General features: G+C 51.6%; 1 protein-coding gene across 1 annotated transcript in view; it reads right to left on the bottom strand.

The window, feature by feature from the left end:
• GSG1L (GSG1 like) overlaps positions 1 to 16,749 on the bottom strand; it is a 268,187-nt gene extending 251,438 nt beyond the window's left edge. The window contains exon 1 of the mRNA XM_030799338.1: positions 16,198 to 16,749. Coding sequence (XP_030655198.1) covers positions 16,198 to 16,540 — 343 coding nt within the window. The 5' untranslated portion in view covers positions 16,541 to 16,749. The remainder of the gene's footprint in view (positions 1 to 16,197) is intronic.
• Between the last annotated feature and the right edge of the window lie 229 nt (positions 16,750 to 16,978).

Here is a 16,978-nt window from a genome sequence, read left to right as displayed (position 1 = left end):
CACCTGCTCAGGGAGGGAAAAGTTTGCTTCTTTGTGTATCATGCACACACACGCACACACATGCACATGAGCACAAACACACGACTGGAAGTTCCATGAGGACAGGAGCCTAGTCATCCTCTTCACTGAATCCAGCTTCCATCATGGGACCCAGCACGTAGACGGTGACCAGCCCATAGACCATCATATCTAGTGTTCAAAGCCAACAAGCACCCATATGAATAAAAACGGGGAAAGTTTACGAAAGGGACTTGCAATTAGCCATGAAACCAGTTAAGCATTGAATTAAGTTGCAATGATTGTGACACGTATGAATAAAAAACAGAATTCAAGAGCAACTAATTTTCTCATCCTACCAGGAAATATGCAATATATGCTGTTTTGTTCTTCATAATTATAACAAAAATGGAAGTCCAAGTATTGAAAACAGAATTAACATCAGTATGTATGCTTTTTAAATCATTAGTAAAGAAAAAAAGAAGCAAAACCTAATCTATATAGTAAAAGATTAAAAAAAACTAAAAATTGGAAACATTCAACAAAAAGAAAGAAGTGAAAGAAGTGAGACCAAGTGTATTTGTTATAGAAATAAATAGTATTTGTTTAAGACTCTCGGGTTGTACCAAAAAATAAGTAAATAAAGCTAACTCTATGTTCTTACCAGATATTCACCTAACAAAAAGACATGGAAAAGTTAAAATAAAAAGTCTAGTAAGAGATATATCAAGGGAATACAAACCAAAGACAGCAGGGATAGCAATATTAAAATATGAAAAAATAGGATGCAAAGTAAAAAGCATTCACTGGGGGAAAATAGCCATTTTATCTTGACAAAAGATAAAATCCACAATTCCACAATGAAAATATAACTGTCAAGAATCTTCTTGTGATGAATAACATAGACTCAAACTTTTTTATGAAAACAGAAACTATCAGAAATTCAAGTAAAAATGGGAAGAATCCTATTGAAGAGAAAGAGATTAACCTACCTCATCCAGCTGTTGGCAGATAAACAGCGTAAAGATAAATAAATGACAATTTAGAGGCCGGGTGCAGTGGCTCACACTTGTAATCCTAGCACTTTGGGAGACTGAGGTGGGAAGATTGCTTGAGGCCAATAGTTTGAGACCAGCCTGGGCAACATAATGAGACCTCATCTCTACAAAAAAAAAAAAAATTTTAATTAGCCAGGTGTGGTGGCATGCATCTTTAGTCCCAGCTACTCAGGAGGCTGAGATGGAAGGATCACTTGAACCCAGGAAGTTGAAGCTGCAGTGAGCCATGATGGCATCACTGCACTCCAGCCTGGGTAACAGAGCAAGACTCTGTCTCAAAAATACGTATATAACAATATAAAGCCCTTAAATAATACTATCTATAAAACTGCTTTAAACTGCACACAGGGAATATACCTGCTTTTTCAAATAAAACATTTGTGAAAAAATTATAAGGCAGAAATTGCATAGGCTACTTTCTCTTTCATTAAATTATAAATTAATGACAAAAAAAATTAAGCAAATAAGACAAGGCACTGGGATTTTTTTAATAGACAGAGTCTCACTATGTTGCCCAGGCTGGTCTCTAACTCCTGGTTTCAAGTGATCTTCCCACCTCAGCCTCCCAAAGTGCTAGGATTACAGGCATAAGCCACTGCACCTGGCCTATACTGGGAAATTTTTAATGCTCTACTAAATTATTCTTGGATCAATGAAGTAACAAAATCAAAATTTCTGAACTTTTAGAAACAAAATTGTCATTGCATAATTTTTAGAAAATCATCTGAAAGAAAGCACCGCATTTTAAAGCACTGCATTCAGGATATGGCTAAAGTGGTGCTCAGAGGCAAACTCATAGCATTAAATGCATTCATAATTTTTTAACTATGAAAAAACAAACTTTTCAATGTAAAAACTTGCAAACATTAACAAACCTCAGAAAAGTCAGACTAAAGAAAACTAGGATGTATCAGAAAATTAAAAAAAAACAGAATCAATAAATACAAGAGTAATGAGGCTTTTTAAAAAAAGATGGAGAAGGGGGCAATAAAACAGCCAAGCTGGCAAGACCTGGGCTGGAGAAAAAAAGGGAGAAGGGTAGAACAAATCAGGCCTGAGGCCTGAGGATGCGCAGTCTCAGTACAGATCCTATGTAAAGGTTTCAAGCCTGTCGGCTCTCTCTGGAGGTCTGGAAAGCAATTTTTACAGGGCCCATATCAGCACTGGTAGACTTGAGCAAGACAAAACCATTAGAAAGAGAAGGAAAACCACAAAATACACAGGAGCAGGAATGAGAAAAGGAAACTCATCAAAGAGAGGCTTTTTCTTTAAATCCTTTTAAATTCCTTTTAAAATTCCTTTTAATTCCTTTTAAAAGGAATACTATGCTAAATAGCTAAAATACTATGCTAAATTTTATGCAAATACATTTGCAACTCTTGATGAAGAAATTATTTTCTGAGAAAAGACAACTCACTAAAAATTGACTTAAGAAGTAGAAAACTGGGCTGTGTGGTAGCTCACACCTGTAAGCCCAACACTTTGGGAGGCCAAGGCAGGAGGATCACTTGAGCCCAGAAGTTCAAAACCAGCCCGAGCAACATAGCAAGACCCCACCTCTAAAAAAATAAAAATAAAAATTAGGTGGGCATGGTGACACATGCCTGTAGTCCCAGCTACTTGGAAGGCTGAGATGGGAGGATCACCTAAGCCTGAAAGGTCAAGACTGCAGTAAACTGTGATTGCACCACTGCACTCCAGCCTGGGCAACAGAGTGAGACCCTGTCTTGAAAAAAAAAAAAAGAAGAAGTGGAAAACTAAAGTGATCAATCAGCAAGGACTAACTTATTCTGCTTAGAATGCTCCCCTCTACTCCCCCAAGAACTCTATGGCTGCCCTCTTACAGTCATTCAGGCCTCAGTTCAGATGTCACCTTGTCAAAGAAGTCTCCCCAACACCGTATCCAAAACTCCACCTGCAAGAGCTACCTCACGACTCTGTTTCATGGAATTCAAAGCACTGCATCTCTATATGAAATTATTGGTTTATCTACGGTTTAACTTACTCATTTTCTCTCTCTCCACTGGAAGGAAGCTACTTGAGGGCAGGAACCTTATTTATGAATTTCACCTAGTAAACCTGGTGCCTAGCAGAGGACCTGGGACAGAATAGGTGCTTAATAGATGTGATGAATGAATGAATGAATGAATACCAAAGGAGACAAGACAATTTCCAAAAAATCCTTCCAAATGACCTCTTATTACAAAGGAGAGCAAACCTTTTTTTTTTTTTTTTTTTTTAAGAGTCAAGGTCTTACTCTGCCACCCAGGCTGGAGTGCAGTGGTGCAATCACAACTCACTGCAGCCAAGAACTCCTGGGCTCAAGCAATCCCCCCATCTCAGCCTCCTCAGTAGCTAGGACTACAGGTGCACACCACCATGCCTGGCCAATGTTTTTTGTAGAGCTGGGGTCTTGCTATGTTGGTCTTGAACGCCTCACCTCAAGCAATCCCCTCCTGTCTCAGCCTCCAGAAGGGCTGGGATTGGAGGCATGAGCTACTGCACCCAGGTAGGAGGACAGATCCTTAAAGAAGGGCTGGAATTGGAGGCATGAGCCACTGCACCCAGCTAGGAGGACAGATCTTTAAAGATAGAAATAGATATCCTAGAAAATACTTCAAGGGTTGGAACAACTCGGCCAGCAGGTAAGGGTTTGGTGCCTTTTGGAAAGATGACCTTGGGTCTCAAAATTCTACTCCATCACCGTTAGAGAAAAAATGTAAAGCAGGCTTCAAGAGTCACAAAGAGGTTATGGCTTATGCAGTCAAGAGCCTGTTAGCCTTCACCCACTCAGAGAAGCCCAACTGTTTCCTGATCCCCTGAGTTCCAGGGGTCGTTTTTGGTCTGCAACTGGTGCCATATAAGCTGCCATCACCAGTGTATCTGTTCTCATTGTCTGTCCCCTCCAGAATGCAAGCTCCATGAAGATAAGGACTGTCTGCTTTGTCCCCCATTGAATCCACAATGGCCTTAGTAAGGGCTTAATAAATTTAGGTTACATGCACAAATGAAGAAACCACCTCCTGTCGTCTGTCTTCCTTCTCTGGAATGGAAGCACCATGAAACTAAAACCCTCATTCGTCTTGTTTCCTGCTACAGTCCCCTGCACCTAGACAAAGCCTAGCACATAGTAGGTGTTCATGAAAATGAATGAAAGAAGGAATGAGAATTTGTAGACTCTCCTTCTGAGTCATCCCAAGTGTTCATTACCTACCAGTCCCAGGAAATTTGGCTTTTGGTTGGGGTGGGCATTTTTTGTATAACAGCTATTCTGACCAACAGGGCATAAGTCAGAGAACTGAAGGTCAAGGTCTAGCAGAATCTTAAGGGATAGACAAAGATCAGCAACTAGAAAGCAGGGCTCCAGGTTCTGGTGCCAGTTCTGCCAGTGACTAGGGGACAGTTTGGAAAAGGGTCTTTCCCTGCAGAGACCTGCATTTCCTTGTTCATAAAACAAAGAGTTGATTTTCAGACAGTGATTTTCAAAAGCGTGGGTTGCACATCACTGAGGCATTGAGGTAGATTGAGCAATTGGCAGCATGTCAGGTAGGGAGAAGTGTTACAAAAAAAAAAAAAAACAAGCTGCGTAGTGGAATAAGGTGGGAAGGTGACTGCGACTTTAAATAGGGTGGCCAAGGAAGACCTCATTCACAAGGAACGTTTGAGGGAAGTGATGGGGTGGAAATCTGGAAAAAGAGTTTCAGGCTAAGGGAGCTGCACGTGCAAAGGCCCTGGGGCAGGAGCATGCCAGGAGGTGTGTGTGCAAGAAGACAGTGGGGCTGCAGCATAGACAGCGAGGAAGAGCATCATGGGAGATGGGGCAGAGAGTAATGGGGCAGGTGATGGCGGGTCTTGTAGCTACCAGGAGGACATTGGCTTTACCAGGAATGACATGGGAGTCATTGGAGGGTCTGAGCAGAAGGACTCCAGCAGTATGCAGTAGGATTGCTCAGCACAGTGGCGGACAAACAGAAGCAGGATGACCAGTGAGTGGGATGCTGGAGTCATCCAGGCCAGAGATGGTGCAGGCTCAGACCAGGGGGGCGGAGGAGACGGGGAGAAATGTTGGGACTCTGGATGTGTTTGGGAAAAGAGTCAGCGGGATTTGCCGATAGATTAAATGAGCTGTGTGAGGATGAGTGTGGTTTGTGTCTGTGAGGAGAGAGAGAAAGGAGTCAAAGACGACTCCAAGGTCTTTTGCCTGAGAAATTGGAAAGATGGAGCTGTCTTTTGTTGAGATGGGGCTAAGAGAGGGGCAGGAGTGGGGTGTGGAGGAGTCATCTGTGCCACCAATGTTCAACCTGTCATCAATGTTCCCTGGTTTCTACTTTCTTTTTTTTCTTCAATTAAAAAAATTTTTTTAGAGATTGGGTCTCGCTATGCTGCCCAGGCTGGTCTCAAACTCCTGGCCTCAACCAATCCTCCCACCTCAGCCTCCCAAAGTGCTGGGATTACGGATGTGTGCCACCCTGCCAGCCCCAGGTCTCTGCTCTCTAAGCACATGGTAGGACTGAAATTCTCCAGTCCCTGAAAAGGTGGACATGGCCATGTGATTTGCTTTGACCGATGAGATGCAAGCCGGATGGTACGTGCCACTTCTAGGCAAGGACTCATACCCTTTCCTCCCTCGACAGCCATGGAAAATCAGAGATGGAGCATCCTTTATCCAGGTCCCCAATGAGGTCACCATGAACTAGAGCCCCCCGCTGACCTGCTATGGACATGTCACGGGAGTAAGAAGTCAACTAAGGTTGTCTGCAACCTCCCACATCTGCAGATTGCTGCAGATAGCTGCAACGGCATAGCCCAGCCTGCCCTGGCTGAGGAGGGCAGAAAACAGATGATTAGGTAGGGACATGTTAATCTAAGATGCCTGTGAGATCCCCATGTGGAGAGATCCACCAAGCGGAGACAGTGACTCGTTTCCAAGTCTTCTGCCTCCCCGCCCCGCCCAACTGTGTTATGGAGAGGGTCTTCCTCCTCTATGCCCCTTCCAGGACCACCCAGAAGACCTCCCTCAAGGTGGGGCTCGGGCCAAGTGGGGCTGCCTGGGACAAGGCTGGCAGAGGGGGGCAGAGAGTGTGGCCAGTGGTGTCCAAGGGGCTGGAGGAGTGGGGGTTTCAGCCTCCCATCCCCTCTTTCAGAAAAGGATCCCCTGTAGAGAAACCAGGGGGGAGAGAGGCCCAGAGAGAAGGGGGGACACGCAGACATAGACAAAGGGGAGCAGAAGCCCCACAAATGTGTCCAGAGGGTACAGAGGCAATCAAGTTGACTTAGGGAGAATCTGCTTCCCACATGCCACGTTTGCTTAGAGTGTGAATGACTAATAAAAATAGCACTGTTTTCCTAAGATGTTTGTATTCTTCTAGTCACACTTTACATAAGACTTCTTTTTGTTGTTATTATTAGCGTATTATTATTATTATCTGGGCAACATGAAGAGGGGTCAGTGATGAAATGAAGCCCCCATCCTCCAAACACTGCACCCACCCACTGCTGCCAACTGGGAGGACAGAGGGGGACTGGAGGGCAGAGTCAGATGAGGGAGGGTCTGGCCTTCTCCATCCGCCTGGATGGGGCGCAGCCACTCCCCCGGGGCTGAGGCCTCAAGGAGTCACTTCCCCTGTAGGGGCCTCCTGGAAAAGAGCAAGGCGAGGCGGGAAGGGCCACGTGTGCTGCTACCGCCTCCCCTGGGCTATTTCGGGCTCCCCTCGCTTGCTTCTCTCCTCTCCGGCTTCTCGGGCACCCTCCTCCCTGTGCGTGAGTGCACGTGCACATGTGTGTGTCTGTGCATGCATGCGTGTGTGCACACACGTGTGTCTCTTTCTCTGCCCACGTATTTCTCCCTTTCTCCGTCTCTGTCTGTTTCTGTCTCATTGCGGCTCTCTGCATCTCTGTCCGGGTGTGCACTCAATGCGGTGCACGTGCCTCGATCTCCCTCTGCGTCTTCTCATCTCTCTCTGTGTCTCTGTGTCTCTGTCTCTCTCCTCGCTTGCTCCCCCTGTATGTGTCTGCCTTTCTCTCTGTTGGTCACTCCTTCTCTGGTCCCCTCCGTCCCCCGCCCAGCCTCCCACTGCATCCCTCGCAGAGTCTGTGTGTGCCCCCCGTCCTGTGTCTGTCACCCCCCACTCCTCACAATGTCTGTGTCTCCTGCCCTCCTCCTCCCCTCCTCCCCCCCTCCTCCCCCGTGGCTATCTCTGATGCACACTCTGGGAGGCCAGGACATGGGACAAGGCTACCACGGCCACTGTCCTTCCCAAGCTCCAGCCCAAATCCCCACCCCAGCTCTGCTTCCAGAAGCACCGACCCTCCTCAACCTCCATCACCTCCCATCCCCAGTCCCTACCATCGGGGAAGAAGGATGGCCCCTGAGAGTGGAGCCTGCCTCCCCCAGGCAAGCTTGGGGCCAAGGCCTCTTCCACATCTCACCCACATCGCCCACACTTTGGGAGGCTGAGGCAGATGGATCACCTGAGGCCAGGAATTGGAGACCAGCCTGGCCAACATGGTGAAACTCCATCTCTACTAAAAATACAAAAATTAGCCCAGTGTAGTGGCAGGCGCCTGTAATCCCAGCTACGCTGGAGGCTGAGGCAGGAGAATCACTTAAACCCAGGAGACGGAGGTTGCAGTGAGCCGAGATTGTACCACTGCACTCCAGCCTGGGTGACAGAGTGAGACTCCATCTCAAAAAATGATAATAATAATAAAATAAAATAAAAATATTATTATTACAAATATTTTTACATAAAAAGAAAAACAACTGGGGGCTGGGAACTCAATCCTGTCAAGAGCAAAACTCTGGCCTAGAAGCTGCAAATTGACGGGACAAGGGTCTACCCACCCCTCGAAAGTGTTTGATATTGGCCTGCAGATCAGATGTCTTTAAAAAAAAAATGGATTTGCTGCCAAATGTGAACAATCAACAGATGTCATATAAAAACTGGGAGTTTTGAACAAAAATGGACCACTAGGCACTCCACGAGCCACCCCCTCCTGCAGTGAGAAAGCTTCTGGACCCCCACAGCGGTTGCCCAGCCCCCTCAGGCCCCCTGCTCCTTCCTCACATCACTCTCGTAGGTTTCCAGCCTGGCCCCTGTGGGATTTTAGTTGGTGGCTCTGGATCCGAGGGAAGGTCCAGCCTCCAGGAGCCCAGTGGCCCTGGCTCTGGCCTCTGAGGGGTGGTGATTTCACCTTTGCTGCAGCATTATTCTATTTTTATTTTTATTTATTTTTGAGACAGGGTCTCCCTCTGTTGCCCGGGCTGGAGCACAGTGACACGATCACAGCTCACTGCAGCCTCAAACTCCTGTGCTCAAGCGATCCTCCCACCTCAGCCTCCTGAGTAGCTGGGACTTACAGGCACACACCACCACACTTATCTAATTTTTAATTTCTTTGTAGAGACGGGGGTCTTGCTATGTTGCCCAGGCTTGTCTTGAATTCCTCAAGGGATCCCTAAGTGCTGGGATTACAGGCGTGAGCCATTGTGCCCAGCTAGCATTGTTCTAATAAACTCCCCCTTTTATTATTTTTTTTGTTATTTTTTTTTTAAGACGGAGTCTTGCTCTGTCCCCCAGGCTGGAGTGCAGTGGCGCAATCTCAGCTCACTGCAACCTCTGCCTTCCAGGTTCAAGCAATTCTCCTGCCTCAGCCTCCCAAGTAGCTGGGACTACAGCTGCCTGCCACCACCCGGCTAATTTTTGTATTTTTAGTAGAGATGGGGTTTCACCATGTTGGCCAGGCTGGTCTTGAACTCCAGACCTCAGGTGATCCGCCCGCCTCGGCCTCCCAAAGTGCTGGGATTACAGGCATGAGCCACTGCGCCTGACCCATTCCCCTTTTATTCTTATCTAGGATCGAGTTTGTTTCCATTACTTGAGACCAAAAGAGCTTAACCCGCACCATGCTGAAGGCAGCAGAGGCCCGAGGTTGCAGCATCTTCACAAGACAGCTCTGAGACTGCACCCCAGAATTTAAACACAGGGGAGTGACCGTGAGCTCCCCACAGGATCCCACTAAACACCTCTCCTTGGAAATAAACCAAGAGAGGGAGCAGGGAAGAAAGAAGAACATCTGACAAGTCCACGGGAATGACAGGCACGGAGTAGGGAGCCCCGGCCTCTCCCTGCCCACAGAAGCCCTGAGAAGTCCCCAGAGCCCCAGTGCATTCCACAGTTGTTCCCTGAGTCCCTCCTGAAGACTTAGTCCCTGCTATAAAGACACATGCACACGTATGTTTATTGCAGCACTACTCACAATAGCAAAAACTTGGAACCAACCCAGATGTCCAACAGTGACAGACTGGATTAAGAAAATGTGGCACATATACACCATGGAATACTATGCAGCCATAAAAAATGATGAGTTCATGTTCTTTGTAGGGACATGGATGAAGCTGGAAACCATCATTCTCAGCAAACTATCGCAAGGACAAAAAACCAAACACCGCATGTTCTCACTCATACGTGGGAAATGAACAATGAGAACACTTGGACACAGGAAGGGGAACATCACACACTGGGGCCTGTCGTGGGGTCGGGGGAAGGGGGGAGGGACAGCATTAGGAGATATACCTAATGTAAATGACGAGTTAATGGGTGCAGCACACCAACATGGCACATGGATACATATGTAACAAACCTGCACGTTGTGCACACGTAGCCTAGAACTTAAAGTGTAATAAAAAAAGTTAAAAAAAAAAAAAAAAAAAGACTTGGTCCCTGTCACAAGGTGCTGCCTCCCAGAGCCTGGACGAGCTGCCATGCTGAGTTCTACGGCATTGAAGTGCCAGCTTATCTAGGCTCTGGGGGCAGCACGATGTGACCGGGACAAGGCTTGTCCTCAGGGAGCCAGCGTCCCAGCAGGGAGATGGATGATGGAGAGAAGCCAGTGTGATACACAGTGGGTATGACCCCAATCAGAGCAGTGGGGACATCAGGGGCACAGGGGAGTGCCAGCGGGCGGCGAGGTGGCTGATTTCAGTGGGGCGGTCCAGGAAGGCCTCACAAACAGGAGGACATTTGAGCAGAGACTTGCACGGGGTTGTCTTGTGGAAGAGTGCCTGGAGGCGAAGAACAGCGAGTACAAAAGCCTCGGCTTCTCAAAGAGCCAGTAAGGAGGCCAGTGTGGCTGGAGAAGAGTGACTGTGGGGGCGGAGAGGAGTGGGGAAGGGCAGGAGGCAGCAGGGAAGACCGCAGACTTCCTGGCAGTCCTTGGAAGGCATTCGACTGTGACTGAGTGAGGAAGGGTCCGGAGTGGAGAACGGGGGTGATCTCCCTCAGATGGAACAGGGAACCCTCCGGCCACTGGATGGAGAAACGGACCATGAAGTCAAAGCCAGGAGCACGGGGAGCTGCAGGGTGAGGTGGGACACACTGAGTTCTGATTGACCAGCTGGCAGGATGGACCAATGGACCAGGCGTCCAAACTGAGGTTTGGAGGCCTGAGCTCCTAGAAGGGAAGGGCGGCAATTCCTGTAAACTGAGGGCAGAACAGGTTGGGGGGGGCACTGTGGACTCCCCCAAGGGGCAGCTCCACTCACTCCCATTGGGAGTACAGACTCCATCTGCCAGGTTTTCAAGAAAAGCCATAAATCCAGACGTTTCTATGAAGTGGCTCCATATTCAAATGTTGGCAACTTATTCAAAGACACTGGGAACACTGCAGGGCCAAACAAAACAGATACACGGTTCAGAGGTGATGCGGGGGCCACCTGTCTGCAGCCTCGGACTCTAGGGTCAGATGGCAGCAAGTCCCGGTTACCAAGTGCTGGCTGCGGCCACTGGAGTGCTGGGACCACGTTATCTGGATCAACCCCAACGATGCTATCGTGGGGCAGATAGGATAATCCTCACGCCCCAGCCACGGAAACTGAGGCCCAGAGAGGGCAGACTCCTACCCAAGGCCACACAGCAGCTGGCAGTAGTATGAGGACTAGAACCTGGACCATCTGGGCCCAAACCCTGTGATGGGTCATGGGACAGGGCTCTGTCACCTCCATCATCCACACAAAACACTCAACAAAACCTCCATTTTACATACAAGGAAAGAAAAGGCCAGAAAGAGAGGGAGTGTGATTTCTCCAGAGCCACTCAGTAAGTTGGCATCAAAGCCTGGAGCCAAACCCGGGGCTCGTGACTCCAGATGCAGTGCTCCGCCCAACGAGCCTGGTTGGAGGAACCAAGGGAGCCTGAGTGAGCTGGACTGGGGAGACTGAGGAGCAGCATAGCACAGCAGGCAAGAGCCAGGCTCCCGAGCCTCCCGCCTGGGTGCACACCCAGCTTTGCCACTTACCAGCTGTGTGACCTTGGGCAACTCACTTCACCTCTATGTGCCTCTGTTTACTCATCTAGGAAATGAGAGCAACCAGGGCACCCACCTCGTAGGGCTATTATGCAGACAAAAGGAAGTAATACTTGTCAGGCCAGCCACGGTGGCTCACACTTGTAATCCCAGCACTTTGGGAGGCCGAGGCAAGCAGATCGCTTGAGGCCAGGAATTTGAGACCATCCTGAGCAACATAGTGAAACCTCGTCTCTACAAAAAATACAAAAATTAGCCGGGTATGGTGGCGTACACCTGTGGTCCCAGCTACTCGGGAGGCTAAGGCAGGAGGATCCCTGAGCCCAGGAGGTGGAGGCTGCAGTAGGCTGTGCTCACAACACTGTACTCCAGTCTGAGCGACAGAACAAGACCAAAAAAAAAAAAAAACCCATGTCGAGGAGTTAGAGCAATGCCTTCCATCATGCAACTCTTTGCCCAACAGATGCTCCCAACATGAAACACATCCAATATGACACTAACATACTCCCAAGCACCAAAATCCTCCTGGTGGGGACATCACAGGGGTCCTCATACTTGGGACACGGTAGCAGCATAATTTAGGGGACTGGGCAGAAGAGCTGTGGTTCTCTGTTCAAAATAAAGGAAGACAAGACAGGTACAGGGAAGGCTAGCTGGAGACTTGACTCTGAGTGACAGGAGGGCAGTCAGAGGTGCTGTGCCCCGCATCTAACGATGACTCGGATGCTGGGTGCAGGATGAACTGGGGAGTGGGGGTGATGGCAGAGGCAGAGAGATGGCTGCAGAAGTCCATGGGAGACATGGGTGGCTGTGGGTGGCTCAGCCCAGGGTGGCGGCAACACCGAGGTGGTGCTCCCCACTCTCTGCCCTACGTCGCCAAATCCTTGCATCTCTGGCAGGTGGTAGCTGCTCTGATCCCCACCTACGCAGTAGCCCTGGGAGGTTCCTGCCTGAAACCACGCTGCTAGTAAGAGGCAGAGGCCAGCCTTGAACTTCCACCAGTTCTACAGGGGAGAGAGTTTTTGAGTTTGAAGGAAACATGCTCCTTCCTACCCCAACGTCTCTGGGACTGCGGGAGGGGCCACCGCCGTGTGGGGCGTGTTGGCTCCCCGCCTGGGTCCTGCATGGGTCTTCTGGCTTCACACCCACCCCATCTCCACCCAGCCCTGGGACTGGTCTCTCTCTTCTCTCTCCAATCTCACCTTCCTCCTGCCAGCCTGGCAAGTCCCCCAAGACCCCTCCACCTCCCCCCAATCTTCCCAAGCCACCCCTTTCCTGCGGCTCAAAAGCATACAGGATGAAGTCCAACGCATGTGGACGTCACCTGTGCTCCCAGCTGGCACAAGCTCCCACCTGCCCCACCATTGCCCCCACCCCAGACCGTCATTCTCCCCTCCTCCAGGCCTCTCCTCAGCCACCCCCACCACACCCACCAGAACGATGCTTGCTTCTGCTCGCCACCAAACCCCTCCCCAGCGTCTCAACCAGAAGAGAAATCCAATTTGTGTGAAGGGCTTGGGGTGACTCTGTGTCGAGGCCACGCTTCCCTTTCTGTTTGTGGAAGGACGCGGGTGCTCTTCTTGGAGCAAGGAGAAAAGGTTTCTTTGTGGAGGGTCTGGTGAAAGTGTGTCTGTTTAGGGCAGGCTGCAGTTTTCTTTGTGAACGCTGTAGATTTTCAGTGTGGGAAAAAGGGCTTATTACATTTCCCTGTGGCTGCCCGAGTGGGGAGAGGTTTTTCTGAGCCTAGAAAGGAATGGCCGAACAGGCGAACAGGCGTTGGAGAGGAGGGAACATTTAGCAGCTCCTTCTCACGGAGCGGTGAGGATCTCCTGATTGGTGTTTGCATTTGGGTGCACGTGAAACACACAGAAGGAAAGAAAGCTTTGCTGTAGTTTGATGGAAGAGAGGGAAGTTTAGCCTTGATGTATGGGGGTTGGGGAGGCGAGATTTTGTTCAGGGGGCTATTGGGATGTTTTTTTCCTCTTCGAGTAAAAAAAAAAAATAGTCACAGAACCCAGAGGAAAGGTTGTCATGGCAACAAAAGTTTGAGGCCAGGTACTTGCTATCACCCTTTCAGGACCACGATGGTGGAGAAGGCAGGATTTTGGCACTGTAGGATCAGCTGCAGAAACCACCCCAGCTGGCTCCGATTCCCAAATTTCTCACCAGCACTGACAAGCTGATAACTATTTTCCAAGCTCTCAGAGAGGAAAATTGTGATTTTGGGGGAGGGATGATCTCCAGCCCACAGTGGCCAAGAGGAAACTGGGGGTTTCTTTTATTTACCCAACAAATTAACCATCCACGTTTCTAACTGAGTATTGGGAGTGAGGGTCTTAACTGAGCCCCCCAAAATGCCACCTTCCCTGACCCCTCAACTGTACTATTCTCTTCCCCGATCCCTTCACTCTGATTTCTTTCTGTTCCCGAGAAGATAATTCCAGCTCCCTTGCCAGAATCCCCTGTGAGCCTAAGTTTCTTATCTGAAAAAGCAAGTGCCCTAGAAGTGTCTGCCTCAAAGGTGGCGGCCAGGATTCAACAAGATTCAGGAGATGAGAAGTTTCAGCAGGACCTGGTGCACATTAAAGGCTCAATAAATGTTAGCCAACATTGTTTTTTAAATAATTTTCAATTAATAATTTTTTAAAAAACTTAAATATCCCAAGTCAAGCCCTGAAAGAACTACCGGGAAATAACTGTAGGAAGTACTGGGACTGTGACCTTCAGGGGGCAGCCAAGACAGACTCCAAACAATTAAGAGGCTCAGCTGACCAGCTTGGACCAGGACACTCCACAGACGTAGACAGGACCACTCTGGTGCCAGAGATGCATCATTGTATTTTCAGGTGTGTGCACAGAGGAAGGGAGGCAGAGGTGGTATCTCCCCAGGGCTGGGTCTCCTGAGCCTTGGAAACACCTTCTTGAACTTGGAGAAAGATGTACAGTAGCAAGATGTCTACCTCCAAGGACGAAGATGTTCCTGACAACAAGGTGTTATGAGGCCTCTGTGTGAGAGATCAGGGCTGGGCTGTGCGGAAGGCAGGGAATTTTGGCCAAGATGCCTTTTGAAGTTAATAATTTTAATTGCATCCCACAGTAAACACTTGAGTCTTGAGTGTAAACCAGAAGTGGGTCTGATGGGATGAAACCGATCAGGGGCAGGTCCCTATCCAAACACCATGTATCTCTGACAAACGGCCAGCCTGGCTCAAGTCACAGAAAAGTTTGGTCAGGCATCCCCAGAAGCGAGACAGAGGAGGCAGCACCGCGGGAAACCTCCAGTTCATCGTCCCAACCCCATCCAGTATGCATCCGGCAAATATTTATTGAAGACCTACTATGCGCTAGACATTACTCGGAGGCAGCAGTGAACGAGACCTACCGGGCTGGCCCTCACAGAATGACATCCTATGGGGAGAAGGGACTATAAGCTAGTGACCAAAAACAGGCCCCAGAAAATGTTAGGCAGTGTCAAGTGTGGCAGGGAGATAAACGCAGTGGTGAGATAAAAAGATGGAGACCCTCCTTCCAACAGGGAGCTCACAAGGTTGTCTCTCCTCAGTATCCTGACTTGGAAAGCAGGTGGGAGAGTCCCAGTGAAAGGAGCCCCTGAAGAAGGAGGTGGGGCGGGGAAAGGCATTCCAGACAGAGGATGCAGCCTGTGCAAAGGCCTGGAGCTTTTCACTGGGTTTGCTTCACAGCTTCCTCCCTCTGCCCTCTAAACCACTTAGGCCACTGGCTTATTTAGGGCAAACTAAGGGTGGAGGTCTGTTCTCACCCACTCTTGAGCACACACATACATGTGGTGTCCACACTGAGGAGCTAGGCATGCAGGGAGGAGTTTTAACCTTGGAGAAAGAGGTCAATTCGCTCAGGAGGGTGTCCACGCCTGGACACCCGCTCGGAGACACCACGTCTTTCGGGCCAGCTTTACCTGCTGTGTGGCACAACCAACTGTCGGGCAGCTGTCCCCTGGGCCCTGCCACAGCCCGGCTGTCTGCCTCCAAAACACGCACTCCAGCCCAGGCTGCCTCTGGAGGGTAGAGGAGGGGTTTCAGGCAAAGAGGACAGTTTGATCTGCCTTCTGAAAAGTCAGTCCCCCACCCAACCTAATGGGAGCCTTGTGCTAAGCTAAGCCCTCCTGGACTCCTCGACCCGGAGTTTGCCCAGCTGTCCCCACTTCCCTAGCCTGCCTCTCCCAGGAGCGGACCAGGATACAGAGGGCTCCCTGGCGTCTGGCAATAGGGGTGCCTCTGGGCGGGTGCGGCTTTCCGGGAGCCCAAGGGACTCCCCCACTCCCCACTCCTGTCTGGGAGGTTCGGCGCGGGTTGGCGATGGGGGTGGAAGGCTCCCGGGTCTGTGGATCTGGGGCGGGAGGGGCGGCTGGTAGCAGGAGTCCCTGCATCTCCCCCACCCCCAGGGACGTTCCGGGGTGGATGGGGGCATCTAGTGCCCCGCGAAAGGAAGAGGAGGAGGGGGCGAGCGTTGAGATGGGTTCAGGAGCGGAAAGCAGCGCTCGCCCCTCCGACCGGCAGCTGGGGTGGGCGCCTTCCCGGGGCGCGGGAGCGTCCCCAAAGCCGCGGGGCGTCAGCAGCGGGTAGGAGCTCTGCCTTGCACCTCTCCACGGCGGGGCGTCCCGCACGTTCCCCCGTGCTGGTCCCCGGCCCCGGAACGGCGCGCGCCCCCTGCCCCGGAACGTCGCCCCCAGCCTGTCGGAGCGCGGGGAGCTGGGCCCAGGCGGCGGGAGGAGGGCGAGCGGGTCCGGGGCTCGGGCCTCGGTGGCCGCGCCGCCCCGGGGGAGTCAGAGCCGAGCTGGCCGCCGCCCGCGCGCACTCACCAAGCCCGCTGAGCTCCTCCTCGCACGAGTACCAGATGCCGGTGTGGAAATTCCTGAAGAGGAAGCGGTCGTCGCCGGTCTCCCAGCTGTAGAGCGCGCCGCCAGGGGGGCCGTTCCCCGAGGCGGTGGCGGCGGCGGCGGCGGGGGCGGCGGTGCCGTTGGCCGTGGCGTTGGCGCCCGAGTTGGGGCAGTTGGCGCGCCCACCCTGGCCGCAGCCCGGCTTGGGGACCCGCTGCGTGCCCTGGCACCAGTGCGTGGTGAGGAAAGCGGTGGTGGCGAACAGCAGCGCCAGCAGGTTCAGGGCCACGGCCAGGAGCGCTCGGCCGCGGCGGCTAGTCTTCATGCCGCCCGCGCCGCCGGGACGGGACTGCACTGCCGGGGAGCTCCGCGCGCGAAGTTGGCAGCCGGCGCCCCGCGTCAGCGGCCGCTGCCCGCCGCGCCCCGGGGCTCGGGTGCCTGCGATCGGCGGCGGCGGACGCGGAACGGGCCCATGCCCCCCCCAACCCCGGGGTGGGGGCGCGGCGCGGGGGGCGTGCGGGGCAGGCGGGCGGGGCGGGCGGCGGTGGAGGAGCGGCTCCGGCGCGCCCGGAGCCCGGAGCGCGAGTGCACCTCGGCTAGGAGCCGCTGGCGCCTGGCAGCGGCCACGGCGCAGGGACGCGCGCCCCTCCGTGGGGAGACACCTGCAGGCGGCCGGCGACACTGTTCCGGCGCCCGCCCGCACGGGGAGAGGGGGCGCCCCACGCCGGGCGCGGGCGGGGGCCTGGGAGTGGAGGGACGCCCC

The sequence above is a fragment of the Nomascus leucogenys genome, chromosome 2 (assembly GCF_006542625.1).
Source record: "Nomascus leucogenys isolate Asia chromosome 2, Asia_NLE_v1, whole genome shotgun sequence".
Lineage (NCBI taxonomy): Eukaryota > Metazoa > Chordata > Mammalia > Primates > Hylobatidae > Nomascus > Nomascus leucogenys.
This window is presented reverse-complemented; position numbering and strand designations above follow the sequence as displayed.